The 17,483-nt window shown below is 39.7% G+C and overlaps 1 protein-coding gene across 1 annotated transcript in view; it reads left to right on the plus strand.

Annotated features, from left to right (window-relative positions):
- DPP4 (dipeptidyl peptidase 4) overlaps window positions 1–17,483 on the plus strand; it is a 71,399-nt gene that overhangs the window by 14,407 nt on the left and 39,509 nt on the right. The window contains exons 3-10 of the mRNA XM_036883979.2: window positions 2,026–2,124; window positions 2,532–2,623; window positions 3,926–4,006; window positions 9,915–9,967; window positions 10,093–10,165; window positions 10,854–10,974; window positions 14,802–14,962; window positions 16,515–16,627. Of these exons, the coding sequence (XP_036739874.1) occupies window positions 2,026–2,124; window positions 2,532–2,623; window positions 3,926–4,006; window positions 9,915–9,967; window positions 10,093–10,165; window positions 10,854–10,974; window positions 14,802–14,962; window positions 16,515–16,627 (793 nt within the window). The remainder of the gene's footprint in view (window positions 1–2,025; window positions 2,125–2,531; window positions 2,624–3,925; window positions 4,007–9,914; window positions 9,968–10,092; window positions 10,166–10,853; window positions 10,975–14,801; window positions 14,963–16,514; window positions 16,628–17,483) is intronic.

Genomic DNA, 17,483 nt, shown 5'->3' on the forward strand with positions numbered 1-17,483 from the left:
GTGATTTATTTTAGGTACTCAGTTAATTATCTTCTTATAAAACCAGACATCACTGATGGATGTTCTATGTTGCTATGTCTGTTTATTATATATATACATCTATACAGGCTGCATGAACAAAAACACAATAGACTGGGTGGCTTAAACAGCAAACATTTATTTCTCACAGTTCTGGAAGCTGAGAGGTCCAAGCCCCTGGCAGATTCAGTGTCTGGTATCAGATTCAGTGAGATTTGGGCTATCTAAAAGACTTTAGGCTGTTTATTCTCCATGCAGGCTCTGGGACTAGTTAAGAGAAATCACTGGTTTCATTACTGTAGATCAGTCAACAAAAACTTGTTTTAGAGGCTTCTCCTAAAGCGTGGAACTGTGCCAGGTGCTAAGGTTCATGAAAAACAAAAATGCAAGAAAGCAAAAACCCAAGGCCTTGTCTACAAAGAATTGATGGCCTCAGGGAGTAGCCCACACAGGTAGGCATGGAAGACCAGTTATCATTTTGTACAAGTTATTAAATGACAAGAGTAGTGTGGGGGCAAAAGTCAGAGGAGGCAAAACTGAAGCCTTTATGAAAGAGGTGGGCATTGGAGGGTGGGGTACCGTGATGGTCAGGGAGGCAGTTGACAACATGGCAGGGAAGTGGCTTAGAACGAGGAGCAGAGGCAGCAATGCCCAAGGTGATCTCCTGGGCTCAGTAGGCAGATCCGTGTGACAGGTTAGAAGGCTCATGCATTGAGAGCGTGGAAATGAGCCCCAAGAGAGCCTCCTGTCAGACCGTGGAGGCCGTGAGTGTCTTTTTTTAGGCTCTCCAGGATGAAAGGGGCATTTTAGAAAGATCATTCCAGTGGTGGTGCTGTGCAGGATTGGACTAGGAGAACCTGATTTCACAGGAAGCAACAATGGAGCTGCTTGGATATGGGCAGTGGTAAGAGCGAGACATCAAAAACGATTTTCAGATTTTGACTGTGGGCCACCAGTAACAGAATATAAACTAGAGAAAACTAGTTTTGGAAGGGGGAAGATTATTTTAGGTAAGGTAAGTATAGGGCTAGTGTGGGACATGTCAAGTAAGAAGGCCAGTGGAACACGAGAAATATGAGTTTGGGGTGCAATAGGCTAAGGTCATGAGTACAGATTTTGTCATTTATTTAAATGGAAAATATGCCTGAAGCCCAGGAATTCTCTGAGAGGAATAATGTAGAGAGAGAACAGAAAGCTCAAGGCTGACTATCAGGGCATGTCTCTCGGTCATTGGAGAAAAGGAAATCAAAGTAGGAGATGGAAAAATAATGGTCAGAGAGTTAGGAGAATGGCAGTATCACAAAATTCAAGAGAAGGGTTTCAGGAAAACAGCCTCCAAATTCAAGGATAAGTGTGGATGAAACAAAAATCCCTGGTTTGGGTGATCAGCATGTCTTAGAGGTCTATGTGGAGACAAGAGGGCTTGGAAGTGGCGTCGAGGCCTCGAGGAAATAAGCCAGCCTTGTGCCATCCACTACCTGGCCACATGAAGGCACTGACTGGGAGTGTACCTAGTTGAGTTGGGGTATGCTGTAATTGCAAAGCACATACAGTAATTCAAGACTTAGAGTGAAAAAAAAAATGTCAAAGATCTCATTAATATCATTTAAATATTGATTACATGTTGAAGTGATAATATTTTGGATATACTGGCTAAATGATATATGCCATTCAAATTAATTTCACCTTAAGAATTTTTAATTATGGCTACTAGATAATGTACTCACATTGTATTTCCATGGGACGTTGCTGAGCTAGACCTTGATGATGAAGTTCGTTCATGTGGCACTCACAGAGCACAGGGAAACAAATACTCACATACGCTTTCACAGTTAAATGCATTTTAACTCCATCCAGCCAGTTTGAAATCTTCCAAAATGTATTTTGCAGTTTGTGAGTACATTTCTGTATTTCGTGACCAATATATATTGTAGAGATCCATTTGTTTATTTTATCCAAAACAGGTTATTCCATTTTACTGAATATTTGGCTCTTTTTTCCAACCAGCAGATGACACTACAGCTGACAGTCGCAGAACTTACACTCTAACAGATTATTTAAAAAATACTTTCAGAGTGAAGTTCTACTCCTTGAGATGGGTTTCAGGTAAGGACTTTTGGGGGGAGCGGGGGCAGGTTTTTATGCTTATGTTCATTCTAGTTAGGTCGTGGGGCACTTTTATGGCACTGAGAACACGACCTTGTTTTTTTAAGCCATATGGTAGAGTATTTTTTTTTCTATCTGAGGGTGCAAAGGGAGAAAAGACAGAAACTTTAACTTAATTTCTTTGACATGTACTATAAAAAGTTAAATGTGAATTGAAACCCTGACGATAATGCTGGAGGAATGAAGGCACACGAGTATAATATTGGTCACTTAATGTTTTTCCAGCTTAGAAATAAATAGTTATGAGTACGTGTGTAAACTTAGATCAAATTTTTATCGCAGTTTTTAGCTTACGAAGATGTTTAATAGCAACTTCAACTACTGACCTGGCCATTTTCTCTCTTTAGATCATGAATATCTCTACAAACAAGAAAACAATATCTTGCTATTCAATGCTGAATATGGAAACAGCTCCATTTTCTTGGAGAACAGTACATTTGTATGTTTAATCACATAACTAATTCATACTTCAAGGAAATTCTGGGGATTTTTTCATAACCTTTCAAATCATGAATACTATCATTTCTCATCCTGTTGGACTCTCTCTGCAGCATATGGTACAGTGGATCTCTCTCTCCTTCTTGGAATGCTCCCTGTCTTGGCTCCTTTTTAGTCTCCTTTGACGACTCCTCCTCCTCTGCCCCTACTCCTAAGTGTAAGTGCTCCCCAGGGCTCTGTCTTCGCTTGCCGGCCTCTCCCCTCACTGTGCTTGCTCTCCTTCAGTGGTTTTTCCTTTACTTCTGCAGCATCAGCACACTTTTTTCTGGGCTTGATCCTCGAATACACACTTTTAACACTACTTCTCCCAAGATCTAAGCCTCCATTTCCAATAGCTTACTGGCTTCTGCAAACGGATGGCCTGCAAGTGTTTTAAACTCAGTATCCCAAGCTAAGCTGGTTAATCCCCCTTCCCTCTCCTAGCAAACTGAAAGCATCCGATCCCTCTTCCTGAGTCCCCAAGCTTGGTAAATCCTGCTCTCCTCCAAGTCACTTACGCTAGGTAACCCTCAGAAAGGTCCTTGATTCCTCTGTCATCTCCCTTTGCAAGCCACTCAGCAAACGCTATCAGCCCCCCCTCTGTAAGGTCAAGTGTCTCTCAGATCGTCATTGGCACTGGCTAGTGCTGATTCAGGGCCTCGTGTGATCAGGGATAATGAGTATTCTAGCTTCAGTCTGCACCTCCACTCTGTAGAGTAGATGGCCTCCTCGTGCAAGCCCCGGGCTGGTGCAGCTCCTCTCACCTCATCTCAGTCACTGCATCACCAGAGCATCTTTGTAAAAGACAGATAAGATCTTCTCATGTCCATGTGCAAAAAAGAGTTCATACTTTCACTTCTTATATTTTGACCCCAGCTATTTTTCTAATTTTATGTCCTCTCACCTTACACTTTGTATGATATACCCTCTACTGCATTCAGGTAACACCTGACCTTTATACACTCTCTAAGTATGCATGCACCCTTCCACCTCTGGGTGTTGATCATGCTGAAAGTTCCCTCTCTGTTCTTGCTCCCCACCCTCACAGCTGTCTTTCCTTGGTTAGAATTAATCCTTCCCTCCCTGGTGCTGTAACCCCGATCACTCTTCGCCTTGTGTCATGGTGATTTGTATGGGGGAATGTGCCATCTCTGCTAGACTGGGAGCTGCTACAGCATGAGCCACACATACCCTCTGCATAAGTGCTCAGTGATGGCAGTTAAACGGAATTGTTCAACAGTTCTTTTTTCTACTTGATCGACAGGATGAATTTGGACATTCTATAAATGATTATTCAGTATCTCCTGATGAACAGTTTATTCTCTTTGAGTACAACTATGTGAAGGTAAAAGAAATGTTTTTTTTACTGTGACATTTAAAGAACCTATGAGTATGTTATTTTATAACTGATTCCAAGCCTATGAATATATGAGATTGATGCCTAAATAATATAATAGGCACTAAAAATTCACTAATTCAGCGTCAAGAGGAGAAATGGTCATTTTCACTTATAAAAGATAAGCCCAAAAAGTGTTTGGAAAGAAATTCATTTTGGGTGTTTTCAAATACTAAAAAGTGTAAGAAATATATATCATAGATACTAAAACATAAATTAATGAAATGGAGTTTATACTTTAAGAGTAGATTTGCATGTCTGACTTGTACATCCAGAATAGAACCCCACACTCCTTGGCCTCAGTTCTCCATGAAATAAAATTCTCAATACACATTTGCTTTAAAAATAGTTAGACTTCTCATCCCCTGAAGAGGCTCTGAGAGGTGGCTCTGACCACCTGCCAGCCTTCAGATCCCACTGCATACAACCATTCTGGAGGCGGTGCACCCAGAGCCCGGGTCATCAGTGCGCTGCCTGGAGCACTTGGCTGCTGCCAGTCACGCAGTCCAACATCAAATCTGCACACCCTCCGGGAAGGTTACAGCTTACTCACACCTCCTTTTCAGGTTTAGGGTGGCTGCAAATCACCAGTCACTGTAACTACAGCTTTTTGGCTATTCATGGATTTGACAATGGTTGTCAACTATAGGAAGTTTTGAGACATGTAGTAAAGATAAAAAACCTGGAGAGATAATTGTGTATTGAAAACAAAATACAAAGCTGGGGATCCCTACCTCTGCTTCTTTTTTTCTTTTTTTAGAATAAATAATAACTCCTGAGGGGCTTTATCTCACACACCAGCACTGCCAAGCAAACATCCTCCTCTCCATTCCCCATTTCAGGATGGTGACGCCCAGGTGTAATATTTACACTGGATTCACTGTGCTGGGCTCCGTTTCCCAGACATGAAGAAGACTCATTGACTATGTTCTGCTAAACTTGTCAACTATGAGCAAATCAGAATGCTATGCCGACTTCGGCATGCCTCTTCCCAATCCACGGATTATTGTTTGTTTAAGCCAATGGTTCTTATGTATAGATGAAAATCACTCGAGGAGACCTTAAAAATTCCTAGTGTTCAGGTTCAACCCTCAGATTATTAAATTGAAGTTTCCATGGTAAAGTTGGCATCAGTAATTTTTCTAATGAGTAGATTATTTTAATGAGCAACCAGAGTCAAGAACAACTGTATAATAATTGTCCAAGTTAAAGACAAGCATATAAAGACTGTGAGGTCAAGGTAGAAACAGAAAGGTTCAGTTTACTATTAACCAAGTTCAACAAGTGCCATCTGACTTGCACTAACGTACATATTTCACTGGCAGACCTAGTGGGACAATCGTCATTGGTAGTTTCCATGTGTTGTGTCACTAGAGTTTACTTGCGTATTTAACTGCTTTTGCTCTTTCACTCTGTCCCTTTCATCCCTCTATCCCTGCATTGCAGGCAGTATCCACAATGCACCCTTTAAAACCAGAGGTAGATTATGTCATGCCTATGCTTAAACCCTCATGATGAATGGCTTCCCATCACCTTTAGAATAAAACACACACTCCCCCCATGGCATCCTCAGAAGCTTGTGTGATTGGGCCTCAGTGTGCCCCTCTGAACACATCTCCTAACACCTTCTCTATACCCACCATGCTTGGCCAGTGCTTCCCATCCCTGTCTGCACCTGAGAATCAACTGGGGAAGTTTTTAAAAATACAGATGCCTGCCACTTACTCCAAACCAATTCACATGGCAAAGTGATGGGTAGGGCCCAGGTATGGGTAGATTTAAGGGCTCCCAGGTGACACAGTGATCCAAAGTTAAGAACCTGTAAGTCACAGCTCCTTCTGTTTTCTCAAGCCTCACTTTCATCCCAATCTAAGGACCAAAACATTTGCTAACTGTTTCCTGCTGGAACTTTCTCCACAGTCATCACATGGCTGTCCCTTTGTAGTAATTCAGGTCCAGGCTTTCTTGATGGCTTTATCTAACATTGTCCCTGCCACTCTGTCCCCCACACTCAACCACTCACTGTCTCTCACAGTAGCTCATTTTACTTTCTTCATACATCTGATTGCAAAGCACTCGATTATAAGATTGTTGAAAGTAAGGAACTCTATCTTCCATTTTACTTCCAAGGGTAGCCAATGGAATTTTCTGTACAGCATAAATGTGTTGACTAATCAACTCTCAAAAAACACATCCTGGATAGAGAAAACTGTAGTTTTATGCCATTTCTGTGGAAGTCTACTGGGCAGTGTTCTTTAGATCTTACTCCATTGCTTCTCCAAGAAGGAGTTAGTGAACCCAGAACGATTAATTATTACTTCTAAATTGTGGCTGCAAAGAAATGAGGAAGTAAAAACAAAAATAAATATGTACCAGGCAGCCTGGTACAGATGTTCTCCTGGCATCTCCACTCATTCCCTAGCACTCTTGAGAGAATAATAGTTGCTTCATTTATCACATTGTGACAGTGTTCCAGGGCCCTGCGCCTGAGATTCTCGTGTACCTGAGATGGTTGCTGCCATCATCCCCATTTTCCTAAAGATAAATTTGGAGCTTAGAAAGAAACAGTCCTGATATTACACAGTGGAGACTTGGCATTAGTCCATTTCTGCTACTGTCACAGAATACCACAGATCAGGTGGCTTAACACCTGAAATTTATTTCCCACATTTCTGGAGGCTACAGAGTCCAAGATCACAGTCCCAGCAGATTCCGTGTTTAATGTATCCTGCTTCCTGTACCACAGTTGGCCATCTTCTCCCTGTGTTCTCACTGGGGGAAGGGACAAGAAAACTCTCTGGAGTCTCTTTTAGAAGGGAGCTAATCCCATTCATGAGGGCCCCACCCTCATGGTCTAGTCACCTTCTAAGAACCCCACCTCCAAATATTATCACGTGGGGGTTAGGATTTCCACATACGAATTTGGGAGCAGGTAGGAAAAACAAACCTTCAATCCATAGGAAGACTTGAATCCAGGTCAGAAGACTCCACAGCTTGCGACCTTAAATATGACCTTTCCCATCTTGTGCTTCAATTTCTCTGCTCTGATGGATTTTTTACCCCCTTCTTTGTGTGGCAGCCCAAGAATTACCTTTTCCACTGGCCTCTCTCCCCACCAAGGCCTGATTTATGATTCGTGCCTCTCCCTACCCACCTCCATTATATCCCTTGCGGCTCGTTTCTTATATTTACTTGTCCATATTCCCCATTCAATCGTGAGCTCCTCAAGGACAGGGAGCCTGTCCTAAGCAGTAATGCCTGCTTCAGGCTAGCGGCCACTGTTTATAACCTAAATAGACTGAGGGGTCTCTGCCAAACATTTTGGGTTTCCTTTTACAACCCATAGTGCATCTGTCCCCCTGAGTGATCTCAAGCCTTCTTAAACCTCTTAGTATTTTTAGCCTGCCCCACGCCTTTTGGCCCCAGCAAGCATTATATTCAGACATTTCCCAGAAACAAGCGTGGCCTGTGTCAAAATAATCCAGGATTCAAAAAGGAATGTAGGACTGGCAAAAAGTGGGGGCTTGATAAATATTTGTTGACAGAGGATAGGAGGATGATGAATGATAAGTGGGAAATATTCTTCAAGGTTAAGAACACTGGCTTATGTCTCAGCTCTGCCATTATACAGCTGGGTATTCTTAAGTTACCCATTTTATCTATATCAGATTCATAGGTACAATTTGATTTTATTTTAGTTGGTTTATTTCTTGAACACATACTATGTGGCTTGCACTAGACCAGACTCTAGGTATTTAAAGATGAATAAGACACAATTTCTTACCTCTAGCAGTATGGTAGGGAACAGACATACAGACAAGAAACTTCTTTTAAAATACCTTTGATTTATGTATGCCACCACATATAAACATGATTTTCTCGTAAGTGCAAACCTGCAATCATAATATGTATTTTTTGTCTTCAGTCTTACCTGTCTTTCCTTTTTTGCTTAGCTCCTCACCCTAATGCCTTTTCCCCAGGTATCTTATGTTAAGAATCTAGTGTATGTCTCTCCATATTTTATATTTTTCTCCTTATTCATATAATTCTATGAAGATAGAATATTCTTTTTAGTTATTGCATATTCTAATAAAAACAGAATCCCATATTCCATACATTTCTCATTCAATGATAGCATGTAGATTTTCTTCCAAGTCATCTGGTATACCTCTAAGTCATTTATTTTTAAATTAATAAACTTTAATTTTTTTAGAGAAGCTTTAGGTTTATAGAAAATGAGCAGAAAGTACAGAGTTCCCATATACTCCTCACCACAGCCCCACCTCTGCCCCAGTTCCCCCTGTTGACATTTTGTATTAGTATGGTACAATTGTTACAATTGATGAGCCAATATTGATACATTATTGTTAACTAAAGTCCAGAGTTTACATTAGGATTCACAATTTGTACTGTGTATTCTATGGGTTTTGGCAAATATATACCATACAGTGTCATCATTACAGTCTCCTACAGAATATTTTCACCCTCATAAAAATCCCCAGCGCTCCACTTATTTATCCCTCTTTCCCCACAAACCCCTCACAGCAATCTGCCTCCAAAATCTTGCCTTCTCCAGAATGTCATGCAATTAAAACCTATGCAGTATGTAGCCTTTTCAGACTGGCTTCTCTCACACAACAATATGCACTTAGCAATATGCATTTAAGCAATTCCTCCATGTCTTTTTGCAATGTGATAGCTCATTTCTTTTCATTGCTGAATAATATTCCACTGTCTGGGTGTACTGTGGTTTGCTTGTCCATTCACCTACTGAAGGACATCTTGGTTGCTTCTAAATTTTGGCAATTATGAATAAAGCAGCTGCAAAATTTTTGTGTGTAAGCTTTTTGTATGGATATAAGTTCTCTACTCACTTGAATAAATAACAAGAAGTTTACTGGTAGTAATTTGTGTTTGGAGTTTTCTTTCTGTAAAAGTTGTTATTTATGGGTTCAATTTGTTTATTATATGTAAGACTATTCATATTTTCCATGTTTTTCTTGTCTCACTTTAATGTTTTTCAAGGAATCTGGCCTTTTTCTAACTTGTATATTTATTGGCAAAAAATCTTTATGGTAGGGTCATAATCTTTTAATGTCTCTAAAGTTCATTGTGAAATCTCTTTTTTCATTTCTGAAATTGGTCATTCATGCTATTTTTTTGCTCATTCTCACTATGTTAGTAAAATTTTCAGTGTTTTCAAAGAACCGTTTTTTTGCTTTGTTGATTTTTCTCTGTTGTATATTTTCTATTTGTTTACTGCTTTTACCTTGATTATTTTCTAATTTATTTGGATTTGGCTTACACTTCATTTTTTTTTAATCTTCTTGAGATGATTGTTTAAAACACTGATAGTATATGTATTGTGATTTTAATATATATTGCCAGGTGGCTTTCAAAAAATCTATAGCACTTTATATTTTTATCATTAATGTAGGTAAGTAAATATTTCCCCACATTATCAACAGCAGTAGAATTATACACCTTGTAAATATATTTGCCAGTAAGATGGTTGAAAAGTGAAAATTTGCATTTCTTAAGTAGGGGGATTTAACATACAGTGGAAAGTGTTAGGAATAATGTCTGCATAGGAAGTGGCATTTCAGCCCACTGTGTCCTGGGAAGGCTTCTTGGCAGGGCTGATGCCAGAGCTGGGTTGCAGATGAAGTTCAGAGGGGTTTGTAGTAAGATAGCTTCTAATTCCAAAATTCTAAGCATCTGGATAGGGAATTAAAAGATATGATAAGAGCTGAGAATTATACCATATTATATTCCTTTATTTCTCATCTTGAGCTCCTAAGTCAAGTGGCCAAACTGTTAAGAATCACAGAAGCCTGAAACATGTTTTCTTTTATAGAAATGGAGGCATTCCTACACAGCTTCATATGACATTTATGACTTACATAAAAGGTCAGTGGCTTCCTCAAAAAATCTACTACACTTCTGTAGTATAATGACAATTAAAAAAAAAAAAGCAACCCCACTGTGATTAATTCACTTTGTTATTTTTTCTTTTATCTTTTTTTTTTTTCCAGACAGCTGATTACAGAAGAAAGAATTCCAAACAATACGCAGTGGATCACATGGTCACCAGTGGGTCATAAATTGGTTAGTGAGTCTCTCCTTGTCAGAAAAATAACGGCTCCTATCTCTCATAGGCAGGAGCTATGCACCCTGAGAGAGCAGGCTCTTAGGAAGCCAATATTTCACTGTCAAATATGGTATTAATGCTTAGAATAATATTTTTACTAGTCTAACATGCTAAATGCAATTTCTGAAAGTTTCTGAGCTACTGTTAGGGAATTGTTAATTTATAGTTTACAGGGGGAAATGCTCATTAAACTCTTAAATTCTAACTTTGGTTGTACTTTTTGTTTCTTTTTTTGAGGCATACCTGCTTTCTGCTACTTCTGTGACCTTCTCTGTGTCACTCTAGATATGGCTTCATGTTCTATAGTGCTAGGAGAATGTCAAAAGCCCCAAAGAATATAAACAGGAAGACAGAATGTTTATCTGTACTTGAACTTCTCCCTCCCTACATACAACAGCACTCCCGGCTCCAGAAAGAAATGCAAAGCACAGTGTTTTTTGGGTTGTTTGTGGGTTAGAGCTCCGATACTTACAACTTAAGAATGTGAGGGAGAAGGAGCGAATTGTTCAAATTGAAAAACCTAATGTAATCTGTACACTTGTACACCAGTTTTTTTAGGATAAAATAATTGATGATGCTTTTTAAATCTCCAGGATGACGTATAGGATGCTATTGTTTATCAATATTTTTTTTCAATCTTTCTAGGCATACGTTTGGAATAATGACATTTATATTAAAAAGGAACCAAATTTACAAAGTCAGAGGATCACATGGACTGGGAAAGAAGATGTCATATATAATGGAATAACTGACTGGGTTTATGAAGGTAGAGACTTTCAAGCTTTTTCAAATTCAGAAAATCTCCAAGTTTTTAAAAATAGTTAAACTTTTTTTTTTAATAAGGAAGTTCAAACGGTATTCAAAGTAAGTTGCATCTTAAAAAGTCATCAAATTTCTTTTAGGACTTACACCACCAGATATCTCGTAGAACAAGAATTTCTTAGCAGTAGCTAGGTCTGCTTCTGGCCTCATTGCCTCTCAATGCTCCAACTGTCTTCTGTCTGCTGCTACAAAGAACCTTTCTGTTTTAGGTAACTTTTCTGCTTTACTGGAGCATAAAGGCCTCCAGATTAGCATCAGGTGTTTCTCTAGCTGGACCTACCTGACCCAGAAATTACTAAGGAAAGGTAAATACTCCCACAACATCCCAATAGATGACAAAATACTGTCCAGAGGTTGGGTTGTAAAGAGGAAGAATTGTCTGTTTTATGGAGGATTTGTGTTCATTTGAGCCTGGAGAAGTCGTAACATCTTGTTCATAAAGAAGAAAAAAGTAATTAGAAAGGCTTAGGGGGAAAAAATAGGTAAAAGAGAAAAAAACTAAAATGTTAGAAAAAGATTATTCTCTTTTAAGATGAAGAGTTTTAGAAAACATTAGAAAAATATTTTGTCATGTCTGTAGTTGCCAAGGTAGGAGGCATTTTGAGGGTTCCAAGCTGTTCACAAGGTTGTCTGGTGCTTATTAAAGACTCATCCTTATTTCATCCTATTATTTCTTTATGGTTTAAAAAAAAAAGCTTTTTTTCATGACTTAATTTTGGTTTTTACCCAGATCAAATCAAGTTCCATTAAATGGATAATATTATAACAACAATTCTAAAAATCTTTTTAAAACAAAGATAAATTCCCATGGCTCAGAAATTAAGTGTTTGATTATCTTCCCAAAACTGTGACCAGACCCTTCCTCCAAACATCCGGGCATCTCTTAAGAACACGCTTAGCACTCACACCCATTCTCGGGTACATAATAGCTAGAGGCTCTCATTTTGCTAGTTGGTGACTAAGCCATTCACAAGCAGAAGAATGGCTTCACAGTCCTAATGGAGACCTGTCTCTATAAATGAGACTTTGGTCTCTACAGGGAAATTCCTACAACTGGTTTTGTATATTTACAAATAATCCATACTTAGAAAAGAGCACACCTGTTTCCCCATATAGCAGGTCCACCCCCAGTTGAAGTCAGGGTCTCCACCATGCCATGAAGACTGGTTGGGATCAAAAGAGACTACATTTTGAGAATCTGTAGGTTCATAAGTAAAGAACAAATAAAGTTGCATGGTCCATACAGGGCCATGTGCCACACTGTGGAGGGACACTCACAGGGCAGGGACACTTGTCCCCCCTCCCCACCCATGTTCCCAAATAGCTTTCTCTCTCAATTTCTGTTTTCACTTTGTCTTATTTCATGACACCTATTACTTTAGTTAGTAAGTGTCTTCTTTTTCAAATGATAATACTTTGTCTCCCAATAGCAAGTTAATTACAGGACAATCACTCTTTAGTATAAATGTGGTTTACCTAACCCAGAGCTGCAAGTGAAAATTTGGTGAGAGCAAGGATGAGAATGGATAGAGAAAGAAACCGTTTTGGAAGACGGAGCACTCGTTACCCACCTTGAAGTAGGAGCATTGACAGTGGGGTGGGCGATTCAGCGCAGTTCACGATGAGTGTCGGCCACCTCCCAGAGGCTGTGCCCGGTGCTGGGGACACAGAGACAAATGCCACCCAACTGGTGCTCTCAGGGAATTCATCCCAGAGAGGCGGAGAAAGATGCCAACAAATTGTCACTGAGCGAATTAAGAGCCCTCTTCAGGGAAGAATGTTACATCAAGGGGCACATGAGGATGGGCAGAGTGGCAGAACGGGAGGTATCACGGATGCTGTGCTCACAGCTAGCTTGGTATCACGAAGGGCTGGAAATCTTTTCCTTTCTTTGCTGTTCTCTTCTTCCTACTCGTGGTCTTTTCATTCTCAGGACTTTGAGTTTGACCAGAAGTAGTTTTATAATAATGATTTGAATACATCATCAATAGCCAAAAATATATTCTGTATTCTAAGTAACTACTAATTCAAAACACAGCACACTACCTGCTACCTGTACTTGAAAGTATTGTTAAAAACCTCAACCTTGCTCTAATTGTTTTTATTTTATGTAATTGTATCTTGATCTTAGTTTACAACCAATGGGTGGAATCCACAATAATGAGACATCAGATACTCAGTATATGAAGAAGCTCTTAGTGGGAAACCCTGTGACTTGGGATCACAAGGCCTGTGCCTTAGTTCTTGTCTCTGGCAATTAGTTCAATCCCTCTAAGCCTTTGTTGCCTTGTCTGTAAAATGGGCTATAAATAGACCCACCAAGGGATCTTTATGTAAACTAAATTAGATAAGGCTTTTATCTAAATTGCTATGTAATGTTATTCAACGATACAGGTATAAAGCAGGCAAAGGGGGAGCAGGCTGCCTTACCCAGCAGAAGGGTTCTTTGTTACAAGAAGTGCTGAAATAAGCAGAGACAGCGGAGCATGGAGATGAAAAGCATGGCCTCATGCCAAGGAGGCCTGGATTCACTCATGATTCTATCAATTATTGCCCATATGACCCCTGGGCAAATTAATTATTTTCTTTAATCCTGCCTGCCTCTCTTGATCATTGGCACAATGAGTTATTTTGAGGATTAACTGAGATAATAGATGCCAGGTGCTTTTCAATGTCTGGTGCATGGTTTGCACTCACTAAATGTCAGCTGCTCATCAAGATAATTACTATTATATTATATTACTATTGTTACTGGAACTACTATTACTATTATCATTATTATTAAAAACAAGCATTTGGAAGAAATTTGTACAGATTCCTTGAGAATCAGAAAAGTGATAAAGATAGATGATTTCCTAACTCTAAGATTCAAGTGTCTATGCTTCTGCTTTTACATTTACATTTGCAACAGAAGATGAGATTTGTGGATTATATCTGCAGAAAGGACCAGGAGTCTCCTTCTACGACTTCTGGAAACCTCCTTTCCAGTTGGCAAAAGAGGTTTTGGCATTTTAAGAGCCGGAGATGGGGAGCCCTACAAACAGACTCCGTAATAAACACGGGAAGGAGCTCCAATTGCCAGAGACTGAGGAGGAGTCCAGTGGCTTCCCTTTCATCTGCCTCCTCCTTGACCCTCTCCCCACACCCACCGGTGAGGATTAACCAGAGGAGACGCTAATCCAGGGGAGTCTCTGGTTCCTAGGCTAGGCTGAGGAGGTGTTTCTCATTAGGGGTCTCACAGAGCTCCTTGCTATTCTAAATCCACCCTTCCCACACCCTGCTTGTGCCAAGAGGAGTAAACTCCAGACACCATATTAGTTTGATAGCCTGGAGCCACACGCCACCCACCAGTACCCTGCAGGCTCAGTATAGACTGAGCCCAGTTGGGGAGAGGATACTGGCATGCTGACTGTTTGAAAATCAGAGAGGAGAATCAGCCCCTGTGTGAAATTTACTTTTAGTATGTTTTGCAGCATAAATTTAGAGGATTATAAGATAAAGAAAAAAAATGTAGAGCATATATTAAATATTGTGTGCTAAAATATTCTCAAATGGTCCAACGGGTTACTTATTTTTACAATCGAGATCTATCCTTGAAGAATTTATTTTTAGTCATTTGTATTACTCTGATTTTGGAAGCCCAGCAAATGCAAAGCGGTTCATTAGTTGAACTCTGCTGTAATTACTAAAGCTAATGAGAACAATATTTTGAATGCCAAAGCCAATTTATCAGCTCCTTCTTGTAACAGAACAATTTATGTCTCTTTTCAGAGGAAGTCTTCAGTGCCTACTCCGCTCTGTGGTGGTCTCCAAACGGCACTTTTTTAGCATATGCCCAATTTAACGACACAGAAGTCCCGCTTATCGAATACTCCTTCTACTCTGATGAGTCACTGCAGTACCCAAAGACCATGCAAGTTCCATACCCAAAGGTCTGCGCTCTTACCCATGTAGTAGTTCTGTGATTTGATGGGAAAAGAATGGTTTCATTTAATCCTTTCCTGCTAATGAAAATATTGTCAGTCTCTCTTCAACAGCTTGCTGTGATTACTCTTGCTGAAGTCAACAGCATCTGGCAATTTTAAAGTATTTTTATTATCCCAGGAAAGAGTGTGATTTAAGGTTTTGTAATTTCTCCAAAAACTTTGAGGAATGACAAGCTGAAAAAGATGGGGAAAATGCTTTTGAAAGAGGTAGGGGGGATGAAAATGTTTGAATGGAGGAAAAGAGAGGCTGTAACTGAATCACAACCCATCTCATTTGTAAAAGGTGGAATGTGCCCTAGATGAAGTTGAAAAGCTTGGTTATATATCAGGGTGTATTGTGGATGCATGATTATAGGTGCATTAATGACAGATCTGTAATTAATGGATACATGACTAGTTTTAGTGGTTCTATTATAGATTTGGCGCTAATGTAAATGTCACCCACCCTACATTTGGAATAATAGTGTCACGTTTTGGTTTTCAAGGCTGTTCTTCCCTCCAAGGTGCAAGTCTATAAAAACTGAAGAGCTTTATCAAGCAGCATAAGCTGGGGAAGAGGAGGCTCCGGAAGGGGACCAGGTTTCCTCACCTAGTATAATAACAATGGCTGCAGTATCATCTGTAGGAAAACCTAACAGCAAAGTGTTTTTGCTGTAAGCAGTTTAAGAAAAGGAATTTTAATTTTTACCAACTCACTCAATTTGCTTTATGAAGAGCTGCCATTTTAGGAAGACAGAGGAAGTTAAGGAAAAAAAAAAAGATGAGAGACTGAAAATGGAGATGGAACATTTTTTTTTGATGAGTGAAACTGGCAAAAACTCCACAAACCTTAAATATCCGCATTTAAATTTTATATTATTTCTAACTAATTTGTCGATCGAAGATCAATGTGTATATATAAACAGGTTTTATAGATTTCTGTTCTAATATTGATTGTAAAGATCCAACATGGTGAATCTGAATTTGGAGTGGAAATAATAGCTCCCTAATTAGCATTACTGGCTCTTGGCTGAGGTAAACTAGTTTTCTTGTGGATTGTGTGTTTGCTGAATGAACCCAAGGTATTCTCTCTAGCTGTCAATCATCACACATTTTATCTTCTGGAGTCAGGGTGTATTTGAAAAATAATAGAACTGATTTTAAGAAGCTTATCTTTGTTTGCTCAAGTATGCAAATTACCAATATTTATTATTTAAAAGGAATGCTGTGGCCTTCACATCACATATATATATGTATACACACACATATATGTGTTTATAACATGTATATATATATATATATGTACACACACACATATATACACACATGTAAGTTTCTACCTGAACACCAAAATGTGGCTTTTCATGATTTTCCCTTATGTTCATTTTATCTCTATTAAATTGTTTGTGCCTGATTATTATAATCTTATGGCTGCAATGTAGACATTTTTGTAGTTTCAAAGTTGTGCAATGATGTTATATTTTTTGCCAATACCAATTCCATGATTGTTTTTTCATAGGCAGGCGCTGCGAATCCAACTGTAAAGTTCTTTGTTGTCAATACTGACACTCTCAACTCAACGGCCAATGCAACTTCTGTACAAGTCGTCCCTCCAGCTTCTGTGTTAATAGGGTAAGACTCTTGACCTAAATGCTTGGGTTGTGAAGTGTCACAGCTGCCAGCTACCACAAAGGACATTTTAAAAGTGAATGGCAGCATCAGTGGTAGCATTCCATTGTGCCACCTGGGCAGGAAGCCATTCATTCCTTCATTCAACCAGTTGGTTGAGCACCCATGTCATGTCTTCATGCTGAGCAGCCAGTGATGGGGCTGCATGGTGAATGCAGAGCCCACCCAGAGTCCCTGGTGTCATGGAGCCTACACTCAAAGTTGAGGAGGCCAAAAACATCCAGGTAAACAAAGATACATAATTGCAGGTGGTGCCAGCGGTTGTGAAGACAACCAAAGCAAGGCAATGGTGATGGTGATGGTGGCGGAGTTCAGGGAAACACTCCCTGATGAGATGACCTGTGAGCAGCGACATGAAAAAATAAGGGCCTCTAGTCACACGCATAGCTGGGGGCACAATATCTGGGCAGACGAAGAGCGAATGCAAAGACCGAGCAGAGGGAACATGCTTGGTGCCTTAGAGGGCGTGGAGGAGGCCACGGTGACTGGAGCCATCTGTGTGGAGAGGGGAGGGATAGGAGCAGGTTCAGATCGCACAGGGCTTTGCAGGTCTTTGTGAGAACCACAGAAATTCAGAGATACTATGGATCAGATTTAAGGAGCTCTGTGACACCGATGTGCTTTAGGATGTCACTATTTAAATAATCCTTGGTGATTTGAAATGCTGCCATTGAGTACCCTCAGGCTCCTCTTATTTTCCAGTAAAGATTAACTGTAGTATTGCATGAAATTTATGGCTACCAAGTTGCTGTCTGCTCATTTCTGTTACTTATGTTGGTTTTGTTGTTGCTTTTAAATA

The sequence above is a fragment of the Manis pentadactyla genome, chromosome 8 (assembly GCF_030020395.1).
Source record: "Manis pentadactyla isolate mManPen7 chromosome 8, mManPen7.hap1, whole genome shotgun sequence".
Lineage (NCBI taxonomy): Eukaryota > Metazoa > Chordata > Mammalia > Pholidota > Manidae > Manis > Manis pentadactyla.